This window comes from Larimichthys crocea, chromosome VIII (genome assembly GCF_000972845.2).
Source record: "Larimichthys crocea isolate SSNF chromosome VIII, L_crocea_2.0, whole genome shotgun sequence".
Classification (NCBI taxonomy): Eukaryota; Metazoa; Chordata; class Actinopteri; family Sciaenidae; genus Larimichthys; species Larimichthys crocea.
The window spans coordinates 14,299,483-14,318,388 of NC_040018.1; the positions used below are offsets into that span (position 1 = coordinate 14,299,483).

At 39.3% G+C, this 18,906-nt stretch overlaps 1 protein-coding gene across 2 annotated transcripts in view; it reads left to right on the top strand.

Moving 5' to 3' along the window:
* Window positions 1-18,906, top strand: part of adam10a (ADAM metallopeptidase domain 10a) — a 25,781-nt gene continuing 6,875 nt past the window's right edge. The window contains exons 1-8 of one of the 2 annotated variants that reach the window (XM_027281097.1): window positions 1-266; window positions 5,169-5,319; window positions 12,145-12,263; window positions 12,907-13,065; window positions 16,636-16,736; window positions 17,124-17,279; window positions 17,412-17,504; window positions 18,379-18,562. In XM_027281097.1, the coding sequence (XP_027136898.1) occupies window positions 215-266; window positions 5,169-5,319; window positions 12,145-12,263; window positions 12,907-13,065; window positions 16,636-16,736; window positions 17,124-17,279; window positions 17,412-17,504; window positions 18,379-18,562 (1,015 nt within the window). In that variant the 5' untranslated portion in view covers window positions 1-214. Of the gene's footprint in view, window positions 267-5,168; window positions 5,320-12,144; window positions 12,264-12,906; window positions 13,066-16,635; window positions 16,737-17,120; window positions 17,280-17,411; window positions 17,505-18,378; window positions 18,563-18,906 lie in introns of both variants that reach the window. The other variant, XM_010737616.3, reaches the window with a different exon arrangement.

Consider the following 18,906-nt stretch of genomic DNA (forward strand, 5'->3'; position numbering starts at 1 on the left):
GAGGGCATAGCTGTCTGTCTGTCTGTCTGTCTGTCTGACTGTCTGTCTGTCTGTCTGTTAGGTAGCTGGAGACAGGCAGAGCCGGTGTTTGTGATGGGAGCAGCTAAGTAGGAAGGGCGACTGCACCTTTAAGTGAAAGAAAACCAAACAACAATCAATCAGCGGTGTCGCGGGCTCGTTTTGCCGATTTACCGGGCTCACAGGGACTTTCGATATGATATTTGTCAAACTAATTCTCATGTTTTGCTGCCTACGAGATGTTACAGGTAAGTTTGCCATTGATTCACACGGGAAAGGAAAGTGTTGAGTGGTTTGTCAGTGGGGCTAGCGCTAATCGGATCAGGCAGTTGTACTCCGGCTATCTAACTTGCTAGCTAGCTGGCTAACGTTAATGGTAACTGACGTGTTAACGGCTGCTAGCCTCTGTTTACTCGGTAACAGTTACATTAACCAGCCCGGGTTGATTAAGTTATCAGGTTAATTACGTTTGCTGAGTTAGTGAGACAGACAGACAGCCTGTCCGTGACAGTTCCTGAGTGGTAAACTAACATTACAGCTCTAACGTCTGCAAATAGACAATCTGAACTACAGTCGAAAGTAACACAAATGTTGACATGATTTAAAAACAGACATTCAGCTGTAATGTTAAGTTTAGCTGCCCAGGCAGATGTATATTTGTACCCTTAGCTAGTGGGTTACTTATGTAGATACATGATATGCCGCGTTGCTGCAGCGTTTGACAGCTATTACATTAGTAACCAACAAATCTCTGAGCTAAATGTATCAAATGTTACTCTGCTTTATGTCACTAATGACCTACAGTGACTCTACCTTAAAAGTTAATTTGGTTCCTACTCGCAACAGCAGAAAATAGACAATGTTAATTAGCTTAATATCCTTTTCTTGTTTTTAGTATTGACGAGTAACAATTTGCGTGTATTGCACTAGTCTTATTCAAAGTTGTTGTGGTGGTTGCGGCACCAGTATGCTGTAATTTCAACATTTTTAAATCATAGTTTCCACACACTAGTGAGTCACTATTAGTCAAACAAACAGGCAAAATCCCCACTGATGACAAGTGATGAAAATGCAAGTAAATAAGTAAGATCAGAGGGAATTAAATGATTATTCCTGTGGCGGTTTTACAGTGTTTTTAATGAAACCTGTAGTGATTAACAAACACTTAAAGACATCAAAATGCCCTAATCCTAACCCAGCATTTAAAAAACCTGAAAGTGCTCTGTGCAGAAATAGATATCGGCAAGTACAAGAAAATAGTATGGCAAATGTGATTATAATCCTGGAGATTGTTACAGACATAAAAATGATATTGATAAGTCTCAGAAACCAACGGCAGAAGTCACGGAAAGTGCAGCGTAAGTTGAAATGGTATGCAAAACCAGGACAGGAAATCCTACATTTTTTTTAAAATGCAGCTTTTTTTTTCATAGACTTTGAGCTAGCAGACGTACTCTTGCACTTCCATTTAACCATGGTTTAATTATTTATTATTTTATTAGTTAACTTTTGTGTCCACCGGCCAGGCACCTAGTGAATGTTCCATTGTGTTTTTGGCTCGGAAGTGAAGCAAATCTATATAAAATTTGATATTATAAAATTTGAAGCTTCACTTTATAGTCTTCATTAAACATTGAAAGGAAGCTTGATCACTTCTCAAAATAACGCCCTGAGATGTTGAGTGTTGAATGTTGACTTCCAGCAACTGCTGTGTTTGTTGTTGGGAGGTTTTGTGCTTTAACTCCCCATGTTGTTGAATGTAACACTTGTTTGTTTGTTTGTTTTTTTTTTTTTTTTTTTTATCTGTTAATTCACAAAGAAAATTTGTCTGTTCAAAGCCTTCATTGTACAAGCCATAATTGAGACGGAGTGCAGCAACAACATCCTTTCATTCTGCCAGGTGTCAGCAACCATAGCAGTTTTTTTTTAAGCCGTAGTTGAAGTTTTAAGTGAGAAAGCTTTTCTCGATTTTTTTTATTTTTTATCTTTCCTCTTTGCATTTATTTACCACAAAGAAACACATCGCCACTCCCGCTGCAGCAACGAGCCGTGTGCCGGAAAACAAAGAGAGAAACTGTTTATATACTCTCAAGGGAGAGGAAATGGGGGGACAAAAGATGTCCTGATCTGAACCTAAATTGCGACAAACACTTGGCAATTTCCTCCGTTCCACCAATCCACACCTAAACTTTATGATCAATATGACGGGCACGTTGGAAAAGCTATGTGTGTTTAAACTTGGATTGGCAATGTTTTAGTTGTAAGGAACAAAGTGTTTCAGATAAACTGGGTTATCTCACTTTTGACACAGCTTCTCTTACTCAGCCTCCTTACAGTGAAGGTATGTTACAAAAAATTTTCTTGAGCAATGTAGCAGTTTCATTATAGACAATCTTGGTCAGACTCGATGCTTGCAGGTTGCAACAAACCTTGTTAGTATTATTTTCCAGCACCATATGATGCATAACATTGAGGAGAGACTTTTAGGTGTGCTTTGAACTGTGGGTTGTCTGATGTGTCGTGTTCGCAGCCTGCCATCACCCAGCATGCATTGTAATGCAAGGCTCAGATCAGTTGTGATCCATGCTGTTACCACCTCCTCTGTTCCTGTCAGCAGTTTCCTCTCTGTCAAGAGCCGCACTTCACTGGGGCACTGAAACATATTGCACTGAAATCACAATGACATAGTCTTACCAGTGAAAATGGCTTCCAGTTATTTCTCAGCTGTTGTTGCTCTCCAGACATTTGAGTTATTACCTCTTAGTGAAGTCATTTATTTAGGCCCAAATAAAATAGGATTGTTATATTACAGCCATGATTCAGTTTGTCTCAGTATAGCGATAACAAGGCGTGCCTAAGAATAATGTGATAGAACTTCAAATCAAATCCTGAATTTATGTTTTGAGTTGATATGTAGCATCTACAATTAAAGAAAATATAAACTGATTCTACATACAGACAGAATCGAATGGTTCAAGCAGGAGCCCAGAGTGAACAAACTAAACACTGGCTTTTTTGCCTGTCTCGCAACCAAAAGTGTAAGATGAGATTTATTTTTTGAGAAGATTTTGCTCAGTTTTTAGTTTTATTCTATTCCTTAATTCAGAACAGGAACTATATTATATGATACACCTTGCCTATAAGTGAGTGTTGATATTGGCGGGCATTGACATTGACATTAAACCTTGACATGATGTATCACATTGTTGGTCAGTATTGAGTTGTTCTACAGTTGAGACGTATGTTCAAGTATTTGTGTCTGATAGAAGAAGCTGTCCCTGTTCTTTTGCTTGACCCACAGCCCGAAATGAGTAAAAGTCAAGTTATAGTTAACGCTAAGAGTAACCAGCGGTACAATACCACTAAATCCTACACACTGGTCCTTTAATTACATTTACAATACAATTACATTTTGTTGTTGGCCATTGTCAGCCTCTGTGTTAAAAGACATTCAGTCATGTCAAACAACATGACATGATGCACCGACTGACAATCCAATTTGATCCATAAATTCTCCTTTTACAAAACGTATAACGTTTCCGTTTTTGTTGACACTGTGAGAGAGCTATTCATTCTACTTTATGTTTATTATTGAGGTCTTAGTGGGTGCAGTTTGTGTGTGACCTTTGTGTGTATAGAGCAGATCTGTCACAGTATCCCAGAAATGTTCTAACACTCCAGAAATCAGATTTAATTCTATGTTATTATGCAAGCAACCGTCTGCTGATTAAATCAGCCTGGTGTCACAGTGAATACAGAGTTGTTTCATCCTACTGAGAAGCAAGATCTGGGCAATCTGAGCTGGCAGTGTTTTTTTTTTTTTGTCCAAAATCAACATATTCCCGGATTAATTACATCCCTGCTCTCTCGTTCAAAAGCCTTGTTGATTATCATGCTGTTGTTGGTTCAGTCTGGTTTGATGTCATCATCTTTTTTCTTGAAGAAGGGCTAAAGAAGCTGATTGTTGGAATATTTTCTCCCTGCATTCATGGACAAGTTGCAACTAGCCTGGTATAGCCTCTCCCTAGACTTTAGGGAGTCTTTACTCCCAGCACATGGAAGTAACAAAACAGTGTAATGTAATAAAAAAAAAAAAAAAAAAGACAAGCAAGGTGGAGCATGTGTGTTTTCGATTTGTGGGAGTTTCTTACTTAGTATTGTGCCTTTTTCTAAAGTCTGCCATTACAGGGGCCCTTAGACCTCCGTGTTAGTCCCAACTCTTCAAATGGAGCCCTTGCCTTGCCGCTGAACTTGTGTCCATAGGCTGTTTTTGAAGCTCACAGCAGAGACTTAACTATCATGAGCCCAAAAACAGATATTTACTTTGTGGCACTCTGTGTTGCCTTAGGAATGTAGATTAGCATTTAAACAGCCTGCAACCAATTCAGTCACTGTTCTCACACAATGACGTACAGTAGTACTGAAACAGAACCTCGGTCACCTGATGTGCATCATGTGCTCCTCACTTGTGCTTTAAACTGACTTTCTTTGTCTTTGTGAAAAGAACAAAGAAATGGTCAGAATGAAAGCAGCAGGATTATCTCTGGGGACACACCAATAAGCTGCATAAGCCTGTTAAGCATGTCTAGTGGGTGAGGGCTTGTTCGATAGCTGGCCACTATTACACAGATTCATCCTTGCCTTTCCATCTGGGCTGTATAGACCCTTAGCTATTGATGGCTAAATTGGATTTAGTTGTTTCAGGTTCAGTGTCATGGTATTGTACATGCTGGCTCACTGGGATCCCTTGAATAGAACAGTACTATTGTTAATATAACCTGTTAAAATGTCTTCTGGATCTTCTTGCATGTGTCCTTTTTAGAAAGAGAGCTTATTGCTATCATATATGCTCGGATAAAGCCTATACATTGAAATGTATCAGCGTTAAAAGGACTAAAGAAACCCAGAAAAGCTGAAAGAGAAGCTGAATTTCAAAGAATTTAAATCAAAATGACAAGTCAGTTCTCAAAATAGTTGGTGAATAATTCAATATTCGTCTCCAGTTTTGTGGAAACACACTACAAACTCTGGTATCTGTCTTTTGTGTCTGTTAAATTCTATGAAAGTTGAATAAACTCCAGGAATCATAGTAAAATATCAAATATCGTGTTTATTGGCAAATGTTGATACGTGATTGCACTCTCTTTCAGGTCAGTTTGAGAACCACTTAAACAAATACATCCGCCATTATGAAGGTTTATCGTATGACACAGAAGCCCTGCACAACAGTCACCAGAGAGCCAAGAGGGCACTCTCTCCTCAAGACAAGACGGTGCAGCTGGACTTCAGTGCACATGGCAGGTCAGTTTCAGTACAAACACACACACACTGTCCTCCCCACTTATTCACACTCACTTTCCATCTTCTGACATAACCTCATACCCCTGTTAATATCATGTATTTTCTTAATCACATTCATCTCATCATTGTTAGCCTTGATCTGTGCTGTGCTGGGCTTATTGCTTTTCCTTTCCAAGTCATCACTGCAAGATTATATATCTTCATATGCAATAATGATTAGCAGGCAATGCATTTGAATGTGATATGGATATGGAAATATTCATCCAGTTCCCCCAGCGCCATTAGCCGTGGCACATCATATTATTTATGACTTGGTTATACTATTTCCTTATTGAACCATCTGGCCTTGGAAAGAACTGTAGCCAAAAATTAAATAAATGTTAGAATACTGGGCCCATATGGAGAAAGTACCCTGCTGTCTTTTTTTGCATTAGACAGAAATGTGTGTGAGCTTGTGTTGAGTGGTTTTAAAAGATACCTGCACCAGCAGCAACTTTGTGGTTATTTAAAACTCTGAAAAGACTACCCGCTTTATTACAAGCTGTAATTAAATCCTTCCCTTTTTATCTCGGACAGTGGAGTCCCCTTGTATCCTTTCCACCTCTTTCTCATTCTGTTTTAAATGACTTGTAATTCAAGGTGAACCCTTGTCAAGGCCAAGTTATCTGAGTACAGTAGTGTCGCCCCTGTTTTGGAAACAGATTATTCAGGCAGTAACACTGTTTGAATGTTCTCTGATTTGTATCAAGTTCTCGTCACTTGGTATGAAGTCACATCACTGCAGTAGAATGTGTCTGAGTAAACATTTGCAAATAAATGACTCGCAAAAGTGGAGCAGAGAAAATAAATAACAAGAATTCAGTTTGCATTAAATACTGTTAGTCTGTTAAATCTTATTTCAATGTCATTCAAAACTCTTTATACCCAAGTTACATCTTTGTAAGACCATTGGATTACTCTCGCCAAACAAAGAAGAAATGGGACATTTTTAACTCACATTTCTGAGTTTAAAGGCCCAGTGACACAGCTCAAAGATTTCTTAAGATCGGTCTGAGTGCCCTGATATGCTACAATTCTATGGAAACATGAGTGATGCCTTTCTTTCTCTTATTAGACCCCAGTTTCGGACTGCACAGTGCCTCAACACATAATATAGAAAATGTGGACTATGTGGACTTTCCATGACTCACTAGAAGTTTGTTTTCTTCTGCCTTCACTTTGTGCATAGATATCATCATGTCTGTATCCACACACAGTAAATTATAATATACCGTCCTGTTATCCCAGCGTAGCTGTGCAATTATTCCTACTGATGGGAAATGTCTTCGCATTTCCCGTTCTCTCTCGCCCTCATTTCATTCTGCTTTTCCCCTTTACTCTTTCATTTTTTGCCATGTTGCAGAGCGTCACAGTGATTTATCTCAGCAACACTGTTTTTTCAGCACGCTCCCCCCTGCTTTCCTCTTCACCAAGCTTATTTGTTGTTGGTTATCAAGGCCCTGTCAAACAGATCCCCCTTCCTGTGCTTTTATGCTCTTTCCTGTCATTGCGTGCCTTTGAGGCACTGCCTGTATCGTCGAGGCAGTCACAGTGTCATGCAGCATGATCATTTTCTATGTCTGAGTACTCTGTAGTGTTTAAAGAGGGCAGAAACAATATTTTGTAGAGGAGATTGAATTGTAGATGGTTTGCAGTTTGATAGAGAATGTTGTCCAGGTGGACCTGCAGCGTGTTTACTGTAAACAAACTCTCAAGGATGCCAGTAGCAGAGGAAAAACTAGCAGTAGTGCACAAACTATGACATGTAGTGGGGACATTTTCACTATAGAGTGCTCAAGTCTAGTTCAATAAACAGGAAAAAAGAGAAATTGAGAGATTTATGAGCCGTGAAGACAGCCTGTATAAAGAAAGAAAATGAGGACGTATCAAACTATTGACATTTACTTTCCATCTCTCCGGACGTAATATTAATGTTGCATTTCTCAGGACACATTATGTTGAAGTTTCATTAATGTAAATAGACGTCAGGTAGAGGAAAACAGACATTTAGTTTCACAGCGTTGGTTCAAGTTATACATGTCCCGTTCTATGCAGCACTCCATGGGTGAACACAATATCACATACCAGTGTTCAAGCGAATACAAGCCAGTATCCTGTCTTGAAATTTATCTCATGTGTGATGCTTACAATAACGTTTCTTTTGTTTGTTTGTTTTATGTGTCAGAGAGATTTTAATACTGTGTCTTGTGTTGTCATTGACATCATCATATTGTACATTAGCATTTGTGTTTCAAGATAGAACCGAGCCAGTACAAAGCTAGTATCATATTCTCTATATCGTCTGAATTCATTAGCTTTGAGGGTGTTCAAACAGAGACACACACTCTCCCTTCTGTGAAAAGCCAAGGCAGGACTGTGGGGCACCATAGAGGTTTGTTGTAACAAGAGAAAAGCTTTCTTGTGTATGCCCACTCACATGAGTATTTGTGGCTGGATCAGGTGACAGAACAAGGCAGTGTAGACAGTTGTCTCTGTGGAGGGCTTCTTTACAAAGCGAGGTGCCAAAAAAGTAGTCAAACATTGGCTATACAACCCTGTGACACCATTCACAGTTCAGTTTAGTGTCCTGCTTTTCAAGAATAAGGCTCATTTGTGAGTTTGTAATACGTTAAGATATTTGCAGTCATAGGAGTTCAGTAGTGTTCAGAGTGATTTTGACATCTCCTACCTTTTTATATGTCCATCCAAAAAGCAGTGACACTGCCCAAATCAAATTCTTGCAAATATCTAACTGGTTTGAAGTGAGGAGGGAATCAAACAGTCCTGTGGTATCCAAAGCTAGCCTAATTCAAATCAGGCTAAGCTTGTGTGCTTACTTCAGTGGTGAAAGTTCAGTGATAATGGAGTTAACAGATCAAAAGTACCAGCATAGATTATATGGCTATAATTTGATATAATAAGTAATAGATCTAATGCAGTAAGGATGTGCTAGTGTTGCAACTGTTCCCTCTTGAAGAGAACGCTTCTCAGTTTATACGCTTTGTTTATGACTGTGGTCGTAATAAAGTCGAGCACTGAAGCACAATACGCACTTATTTCAACACAGATGCATCTTCCTTAGATATGAAAGATAAAAACATACACCATGGTAAAGCTAGATGCCGATGCCTCTGACCTCCACCTTCCTGTCTGTGGTACGGTGATCTTACAACTCTGTGTAAATAAACATACCATGGATTTCCTATATTGCATAACGCAAAGCAAGTTGAGAGAATCTAATCCTTTAACCAACCTGCTTTATTTCTATAACGCTTGTATTAAATATATAGATTTATATGTATACTGTAGACATTGAGGCCTTTGTAGACAAACTATCTCTCTAGAAATGGCTTGAGGGCGCTCCTTTTCTTTGAGCTGGCCTGCTTACTGAGCGAAGACTGTCAGATGCTTGAGTCAGTATGTTCAGCATTTGGGATATGTCTGAATAATTTATCAGTCAGCTGCCTCTCTGCGATGAGCACTGACTTGATCCACAGCCTCTCCTCTTCCTGTCTGACTCAGCCACGTTTATTTGTCTGCATGTTTTTTGCCTGGAGCATGATGCAGTGATTGTCTTCATTTATTTTTCACTTCATGAAAACTTGAATCATTTAACTATTATTTTCAGCTGTTTTGTGATTTATGAGTGTGAATCTATTAATGTCAAGTCCTTCCCTTTTTAATAGTCTGCTCATTTTAATTCACTCATGTTTATTCGTAATTGCTTGATTAGTTTGTACGGAGACTCATGGTGGGGTTTTCTGTCTTTTGCTATAAGGTTTGTGTTACCTCACAATACATTTTGCATTCCCTTTGATCAAAAGAGAAAGCTGAGCTGTATAATGATATGATATTATGTCTTATGTAGTAGTGACTGCTGTGTATCTATGATTATGATCTACGTTAGATAACCAAGCTTCAAGTGTTGTATTGAGACCACCTTATTCCCAAACTCTTGTGGTGTATTGGTAACACATCTGTCATATCTGATAGAAGGATTGGGACACCCCAGTGACTCACCCGTTAAAGTATGGGCCAAAACATTTAGTCCTTACCACAGTGCCATTTCAGTAGCATTATAGATTCAAACACAAATGCAGCCGTAGTCCAGGAAATAACCACATTCTCAGCCACAGCTTAAACCAGCATAGCTGGGCGAAACAGCTGTGCTCACAGCCATAGCTCAGCCTTTCGAAAGGAGTAATGAGTAATAATTCGATCCCTCCCTTCTGTAGAATCTGCACAGCGTTTCCCTAAACGGGCAGTGTATTACTCCACTAATCACGACTTTGACTGCTGGTTTGGATGAGGGTGGATTAAAAAAATAAACAAACGAGAGCAACCACATTTTAAGTGTGTAGTAATTCACAGAATAACCATCAGTCTTAGCCGTTATGATATTGCAGACATCCCCAGAAGGCAAGTGATCAAGTATGCAAAGAGTTGCACAAAGCCGTTTTAAAGCCGTCAGGTTAAGTTTGTGTGCTATATTGAATACTTGTTCCTCAGTGATGCTTCTCTGTCAAATGCCTTTGCTGCTCCCTGATAATGCATATTACATTTCTAACTGAGTACTTATGGATTCATCTGCGTCTGTGACCAGCGTGCCATGGTCGCTTTTATGAGTCAACTGGGCTTTTGACAGAGCATAGATGAAGTCATGAGGTCGTATTGATTGTTGTGGAGTCCATTAATAAGGTGGGGAGAGGCCAAGAACTGTAATGGGTGGACCAGGATGAATAACAAGCAGAGGAATTTCTACTAAATCTACTGCCTGTTGAACTCTGTCGCAACGCTGACCTCAAAGAGTTTGTCATATTGTACTCTTTGTTCCTTCTGTTTAGCCCTTCTCCTTTTTGTTCAAATTTTTGTTCTTCTCTGTCATCATTCGCTCAGCTTTATTTGAAACATCATGCTAGACTGCGTAATATAAGGACAAATCCCCTTGATTTTCCAAAATTTTATATTCATATAAACACAGGTCTAGATAAATAATAGAGAATGTTGTTATTGTTAGTGGTTTTAATAATCATCCATGTTTAAGTAGGGGAAGGAAACCAACTGAAAGGTAATGTAAGAATGGGGTACATGCAAAATGAGAACAAGAATGACTAATGGAAAAAGGAATACTGAGTCATCCTGTTCGGGGATATCCTGGACTGTGTTTGACCTTTTTCAACATCAGCTGCTCTCCTAAACATTTTCTGTTCTACTCTTTCCCACACTTGACAGTCTGTCTCTTGTGCCCAGTTTCTCTTGGTTGTACTCTAACACTAAGTGTTCTCATGTACTCATTCCCGCACTGCAGTAAGTCTGCCTTTACACCCTCAGCTCTTTTCTGCCCCCTTAACACACCTGCTTCTGCAAAACATCTATGGCTTAAGTAGATGTTGGTGGTGTGCCATGTCCCCGAGCCACTCTGAGGGAAATAACTCTCTACTTTTGGTCCGCCCCCCAAATTTTACACCAACCCTAAAAGGGCTCTCCATTGATTTTTACACATAAAGGACAGTTTGCTTGTCATGGGGAGTGCTATTCAGCCTGTGGAGATATCTCTCTGAAAGCAAGCTTTGAAAAGTCTGAAACAATAACCATGCCAGAGCCTGACTGATATATGGGTATATCAATATTGTGTCAGTGTTATCATGTACTGATATGAATTTTTTTTTTTCTGGAATATAAACAATACAAACAATTGCTTGTCATAATATATTGGTGTCACTGCAAAGTTTATCCTGCAGAGTGAACTGTGATTTACTGCAGCACAGAGGAAGGGAGAAGTAGCAGCTCACAGTAATTTCATCTTGAATTTATAATGTTATACTATTTAGGTTATTTGTTTTTAAAGTTGTTTGTTAGTTCAAGAAAGCAGCTTTCTCAGAACCTTTACAGAGACATATTTGTGCAAAATCCACATAGAAAGTGTCTATTTTCATTCCGGTTCAAAAATTCACTGTATTGGTTGCCGTACCATTAATCAGTGAATCAGTTTCCCCTGTCATTTTTTGGAGCTTGACCCATACTGTGGAATTAAAATGCTAAAAACAGACGCAACTTCACTTACATATGCTTCCTAAAAATATATTCCTATATACAATGCCTTAATCTTGGCTTATATGAGGCTAATTACCTTTTTACAAAAGGACATGGGATTTTTTGTTTGTTTGTTGTTGGGAATTCTTTTAGGCACAACAGTTAATCTAAATCTGTCTAATAATCTAAAGTTTTTAGTCTTATGGATAGTGCTAAAATCATAAAATGTTACCAGCCGCACAGTGCTCAGTATGAGGTAATAATGTGAACATAATTTGAGTCGTCTGGAGAAGGTTTCACACCTTGAGACTGAGCCATGTGATTGTGAAAGAGATTCCTAGTGAGCATTCCTCTGAACCACAGCCCCTCTGGTTCCTAGGAAGTTTGTAACTCGTGCATCTCATGTGATGCCTGCCTTTCTGTCTTTGACATTTTAGTTATGTTTAATGAGAGGATTAAATAAATAAAAAAGTATTGAGGGTGTGCACAAGTGTTCACGTGCTTTTTCTCAAGATATTCTTCTAATTCACTGAGTGCAACAGTACTGAGCAACAATCAGCAACAGCAGTATTGGGAAGCTCAGTCAAAAAATTATTCTCTTTCCAAGTTTCGTGTGTGTGTGTGTCTGTACTAAAACTCTACATGAGCACATGATATTAAAAGAGCCAGGAAAAAGCATTTGAGAGTGTGTGCATGTGTTAAAGCTTGTGCTTTTGCTAATTATTCATTATTTTCTCCTGTTCTTCTTTTTAGACATTTCAATTTGCGGATGAAGAGAGATACAACTCTGTTCTCTCCCGATCTCATCATTGAGGTATCAGGAAAGGAGACACCCACTGATACATCACACATTTACAGTGGAGAAATCTTTGGTAAGTCCAGCTGTTTCCACAGATCACATCCTGAGTGGAAGCGTGGTTTCATTGTATGGGTACATACATTATCCCTTCACATCAGCTACTGAGTGACTTGTGAAAGCATTTAAACTGATTGACAGTATTTCCATCTGCTGCATTATTTATGTGCATTATCTAATATTGTATGTGTGAGAGAGGGAGAGAGAGAGAGAGAGAGGTTGTTTTTTTGGTCGAGTGTTTGTCACATCAAATACAACACAAACAGGTCTTACTGTTACCATTTTATCCAGTTCTTCCTTCCTCTCTAAATCCGTTCCCTTCCTGGACCTTTTTCCTGCTGGCTGTCTCCAGCAGAGTTCAAATGGACAAAGAGAAAAAACAAGGTTGTTTGTGATAGGTTAAATAGCCGACAAAGAAATGTAGAGGTTTATATTTTTCTTATTGATGGGCGTGCCCTCACAACAAGTAGCCTTAATCTCAGCTCAGAAATAATAATTAACCATTTATTTGGTCAAATTGTATACTCCCTGAACAGATCATCACTACCCTGAAACTGCTTAAATATATAGTTAATAGTAGTTATATAATAGTTAACTTTGTTTACAGACAAACATGTTTTGTTTGCCCCAGCTCATCCTCGTTCTGTTTTGTGTTTCAGGTGAAAAGGGCACACTGACCCACGGCTCTGTGGTTGATGGGCGCTTTGAGGGCTTCATTAAAACCCACCAAGGAACATACTATGTGGAGCCCTCAGAGAGGTACCTTAAGGACAAGAAGGTGCCCTTCCACTCCATCATCTATCATGAAGATGACATCAGTAAGTACAGGCCTAAATTAACGACGCACAAGGGTGGCCACACTTGAAGGACACCCATCGTCACACTTTACATGTAAAAAAAAAGTGATATAAAGATCATAGATTTACATGAACTACAGGGAAAGAAAAGAGGCAACCAAAATCTGATCAGAAGCGGCAGAAAAATAAAACAGGAAATAAAATGGTCAACACATGTATGAACTGTAGCACTAGTTGATTAGTAAAATAGCCTTTATATATTTTTTTTCTCAGTAATGAATTTTACTAATACTACTAAAACAACAACCTCTCTCTCTCCTCCTTGCCCTCCATGCCTTCTTGTTGCTGGAAGACACACAGCAGTGGCTACTACCCCCCAAACGAGTGTTTTTCATCTAATATGCATTATAATTATGATAATGAATATAAAATAAACCAAGTGCTTGATAAATGTTGTAGACCACCTGCTGTTTCTGACCAGGGAAACAAAAAAATGCCCTCTGTTTATATGTTTATGAACTGAAAGTCAAATCAGCATTTCTCACTTTCTGTTTCTGAAAACAGAATGACCAAAACATACAGGGACCTAAGCTGAGCTTCACTAACTGAGCAACCAGTAAAAAGATAAAACCGTTCCACAAAAATAAAACTGAACCACAGCATTTTATATTTGCCCATAAATAATGGTAAATTAGCTCCACCTTTAGTAAAACATGTTCTTTTATTCATTTGTGCATGCAGAGTCATTAATTTAATCCTCAAAGTCCATTCTGCACGGTTAATTCTCGACCTATTTGAATCTCCTCCAGTAAATAATATATGCATAGAAAATAGGTCAAATATTCCAAAGGTCTAGTTGTTGTCTTCACAGGTAGTCTCCAGTTCACACTTTAGATATTCCACAGATATGTGTGTCGTAGAACAAGTACTAGAACAGGAGTCTATTGAAATGCATCGCTGTAGGAATGTACTGTATGCAAGTGCTGAAGTAAGGGGCTGATGGCAGTTGATGGACTAGTCTGACAAGCTTTGAGAAAAGGTTATGTCTAACAGACTGGTAGCAGCAGGGTTTGGGTCCTGGGCCATGGTCAAGGTGGTCAGCATTTCTACTGGAAGCGGGCGTGGAGCACGACTCTGCATAGACATGACTCATAGCCATCGCTTAGGTCAGACTACAACCAACTGATAGACTCTGTAAGTTTCCCAATCTTTCCTCAAGAACAGACAACACTGAAAATATTTAGAAGTATTAGCTTTCACATATTGAAGCAAACACTGTATGAGTAGAAACACAATCCAGTGACTTGAGACACATCATTGTAGTACAAAGAATTGCATTTAGCCGACGGGCAGTGAACCTGATAAGAATCCCGCCCTGGCTCCAGGCTTGCTAAACACACACACACACACACACACACACACAGATGCAAAACACAGACATATGGAGATTCTTTTGTACCGCTCAAAGGTATTTAAACAAATATATTTGAAACTGACTTGCAAATTCGATTTAGACAAAAGCACCTATTTAGAGGCCTCGAGTGGTTTGTGATATGGTGAAATAATCCGCCCACAGCAGGAGCATGTCATGCTGTCAGCACAGCAGAGAAGAAGCTGTTTGGCGGGAACAAAAGGTCACAGGTGAAAATAAAGGGAGAGTGAAACTCACTTGTTAAATTAAATGTTTTTTATATAACCTTTCATAGTTCCAGCCTTCATTCCTGCCTTTTATCTCCCCAGTTAATTCCGATCTGGCAGTTTTACACCAATACTTGCTTACTTATCACTGCTGGGTAGGGGTGTGGTTGGCACAAAATTGTGTGGATGCGTTCCAAAGTGTACAATATGTTTTTTTTTGGTCTATAATTAATAGATTTTCCTTCCATCCCACATGGACTTTAATGTACAGTGAAGGCAAGGCTTTTAGACGGCCCCTGTTCATGTCCGCATTATGTTGCAAGGATAGGAGACAGGAGACAAAGCCAGACTGTGCACTGTGAGTTTTATATCACAGGGAAGTAAATAGGAAACGTTTCATATCTGTCTGGTTTCTAATGCTGATATCAGTGAAAAACAGGGAAGAATGATTATTTAAAAAACATCTTCACTTCTGTCTCTTTACTTTTCTCACTATTTATTTTTGTTTGTTTCTGTCCAAATTGCATGGGCCTTTTGATTAGCAGTTGAATGAGATGGCATTCACTATACAGACAAAGAAGGCTTTCACTGAAAAAAAATTGAAAACACATTGTCAGAGGTTGAATACGTTGTTTCAGCGTGTGTCCAGTTAGTTTAGTAACCAGCACTGGACTGTTCTCTTTGCTGAATGATCAACAATGGTTGCGAGACATTTAAGCTGCACTATTATTAGTGGGATCATATGTTTTGCAAATACAAACTTCTCAGTGACAAGTTACTGATTTATTTAACAGTTTGATTGAGGCTAAAATGATCATAGCACATTGATCTTCCCAGCTAAAAAAAAATATATATATGCCTTTGCTTTTAATTATATAAAGTATACACAGCACACTGTCTGTATTGTACTGTACATCATTGTTGTGTTTTGGCCACCGACTCTTGTTGGCAGTTCACTTTCACTATGAGAGAAAGCTCTTGCTGTTAACTTTATAGTTTTATAGCAGCAGATTGCACCTGTTCTTTGTACTTTCACTATATAATATTTTTACATTTAATAAGCCAAAAATAAACATGATACGTTCCTCCTCTGTTTGTTCATACTTCCTTTATCTGACATTGTTTTATCGCCATGGAGAAATTGGAATCAAACATTATTTGATGTGGCTTTGCTGTATGGGTGTGGCCTGTGCTGAACTGCTGTGTTGTGACTATCAGCAGGGGTGGTGGGGATTGTAAATCATGAGACCAATCCCATCTTGTTTTTGCTATCCAGTAAATCCAGCTGGTAATGCTGTGGTGGGACACATATTCATATGTTGCTGCTGAAATGTGTATTGTTCATATAAAAACAGACGACGGCAGTCACTTTGTATACTTTGTGCAGTCTAGATATGAATGTCGCAGAGATTGTGCTTATAAACACTGTGAGAATTGTGACATGGCAGCGTTCCTTGACATTTTGTGATCTGAGCTTGTTGAGCCAAAAGACTGGAAGTTCCATTCATTCACACAGAGTTTGTTCAAGGGCCCATCCCATTTGCCCTTTAAAATTCAATACAGCGGACTATTAATGCTGTGTGTGTGTGTGTGTGTGTGTGTGTGTGTGTGTGTGTGTGTGTGTGTGTGTGTGTGTGTGTGTGTGTGTGTGTGTACTAGCTTGGAGAGAACTTTGTTACACAGCAGTTGTAAATTGGAAAACGTCTACATTGAACCCAGAAAGTCAGCCTTTTTTTGCTCCCATCAAAAATTGAAAGATATAAAGGAGAGCAGAGGATAACGGCCGTAGAGGGAAAAGCCAAATCTCTCAAGCTTTTTATTGAATGCAGCTCCTCTTGCAACCGGACTCGCCCTGATTCACCTTCTCCAGCCCGCCACACGTGATCCTAAAGAGATCTATGACGCAGTGTAAGCTCTTCACAACCATTCTCTTATCTCCTCCCTGTCTGCTAGGTTATCCTCATAAGTATGGCTCAGAGGGCGGCTGCGCTGACCACTCAGTGTTTGAGAGGATGAGGAAGTACCAAGCATCTGCATCGGAAGAGCCAGTCAAAGTAAGTGCCAGCATCACAACAAAGCCCCTCCCCCTTTCCCTCCAGCTCATAATTAAACACACAGATGGACAAGACTCACGAGATTAAAAGGATCTCGTATCCATCCTACCTCACACTAACAGTAAGAGCATGTGTGTGTGTGTATTTTTAGCACAGGTGTCATGCTTTCAGTCGTACACTTGATTATTAGTGATGTTTAAGGCAGGCTCAACCTTTTTAAATAGTCTTCAGCACGGAAAGTGTTTTTTTTTTCTGCCAAACTGTGGCTTGCTTTACCAGACGCTTTTGAACCACACTACAATATATCACAAGAACAAACAATTTACTGGAATCATAACTGATGAGTATTCCCCCCCGTCCCCCTCTGCCCTTTCTATTGTACAGCAGGTGAACAGTGTGTTGGAAGAGGAGAGCTCCCACGGCCCTGTTATTCTCAGGATAAAGAGGGCAGCAGCGAAAGAGAAAAACACATGCCAGCTCTTTATTCAGACTGATCACCTATTCTTCAGATACTACGGCACAAGAGAGGCTGTCATTGCCCAGGTATGAAGGATGGTATTTGCCCAGGATGGAAACATCAGATAATGTCATGATGATTTGATAACTGTCTATCATGATATGTTCTTTTCTTCCACTACGGCTTTACGACTAATCTAAACAATCTTTTTTCTGCAGATCTCCAGCCATGTAAAGGCCATTGACTCCATCTACCAGGCCACAGACTTCATGGGCATCCGAAACATCAGCTTCATGGTTAAAAGGATCAGGGTGAGTTCAATCTCAGCAAAGGGTCTGGACACGTGGGCTACACTGCCGAATCAGTTTATATAATAACTGACCTGAAAAGGAGCATTTTCTGTGCAGTGAACATCGTGTGTAGATCGTGTCTTCAGTGTGAATATTTCCGTGTTTTCACACACCCTGGAAAAGTTTGTTTTTCCAGTCATGGAAAAACCTGGAAAATGATTAACATTAACTAATTATCCTGAAAATAGTCTATGTTGTCCTGGAAAAGTTTCATTGTATTTCAGCCCCTTACTCAGACCGCCTGTGTAAACCGAGGTGTGTATTTTGTTTGAAACTCTGCAGTATAAAACATCAAAGCAGGTTTGTGAGACGCGAAGCAGAATGTAAGAAAGCTCCCCTTTCATTCCGACTCCCACGTCAGTGAGTCTAGCTGTTCCCACCAGACATGGAGCGAAACAGATTTGCAGTGATCTTTTTGCCATTTTTCTTCTCTGTAGACGGTCATATCTACATGCATATGCACATTTTTTATTGTCTGTACACAAATGTGAATTGTCTTTTCAACAAGCGCTTTCTACTACTTCTTTTAAATAGGCTATGTTTTAAAATGTGAGAAGAATCTACCTGCAATGAACCTGACACAATTCATTGTAAACCATGCATCATTAAAACAGCTGGAATGGTTGAATGTGTCAATATTTGCCATACCTGTAAATTATATGACCATTTGTGAGCATGTGCTGTCCTGTGCTGTCAAGAAAAACTCCTGGCAAATTCTTTCTTTAAAAGAGCAGGTTCTGATAAGGTTCTATAAGCTCTGCTAATATCAGTGAGTAGGGGTGTTTTTCTTTCTCACTTCTCTTCTGTAATGTTCAATTCTCATTTATATTTTCAGATAAATACCACCACTGATGAAAAAGACAGAACCAATCCTTTCCGCTTTTCCAACATCGGAGTGGAGAAGTTTTTGGAGCTTAACTCTGAACAAAACCATGATGACTACTGTCTGGCCTATGTCTTCACTGACAGGGACTTTGATGATGGAGTTCTTGGTTTGGCTTGGGTTGGGGCTCCTTCAGGTTTGTATACAGCACAACCACAAACATACACACACAAGCGCTTCAGGGTAGGCTCTTAATTAATTTATTCAGTTGTGAAGAGTTTGAAAATGAGTGGAATAAGCAGAAGTTGGATTGTTTCTATTAACCTCAACAGGCCCTAACAGACCTCACTATCTCGAGTAATACCATTACCAAATCAATGCCCCACCACACACACACACCTACACACACATTGGCACACTCCTACGTAATTAAAGGGACAATCGACCTGAATGAATGACCTGAATTTTGTATCTAGATTTCCTCTATTTGTGTTCATCAGGATCACTCTGTTTTCAGTGAAGTAGGGCTTTTCTTACGAT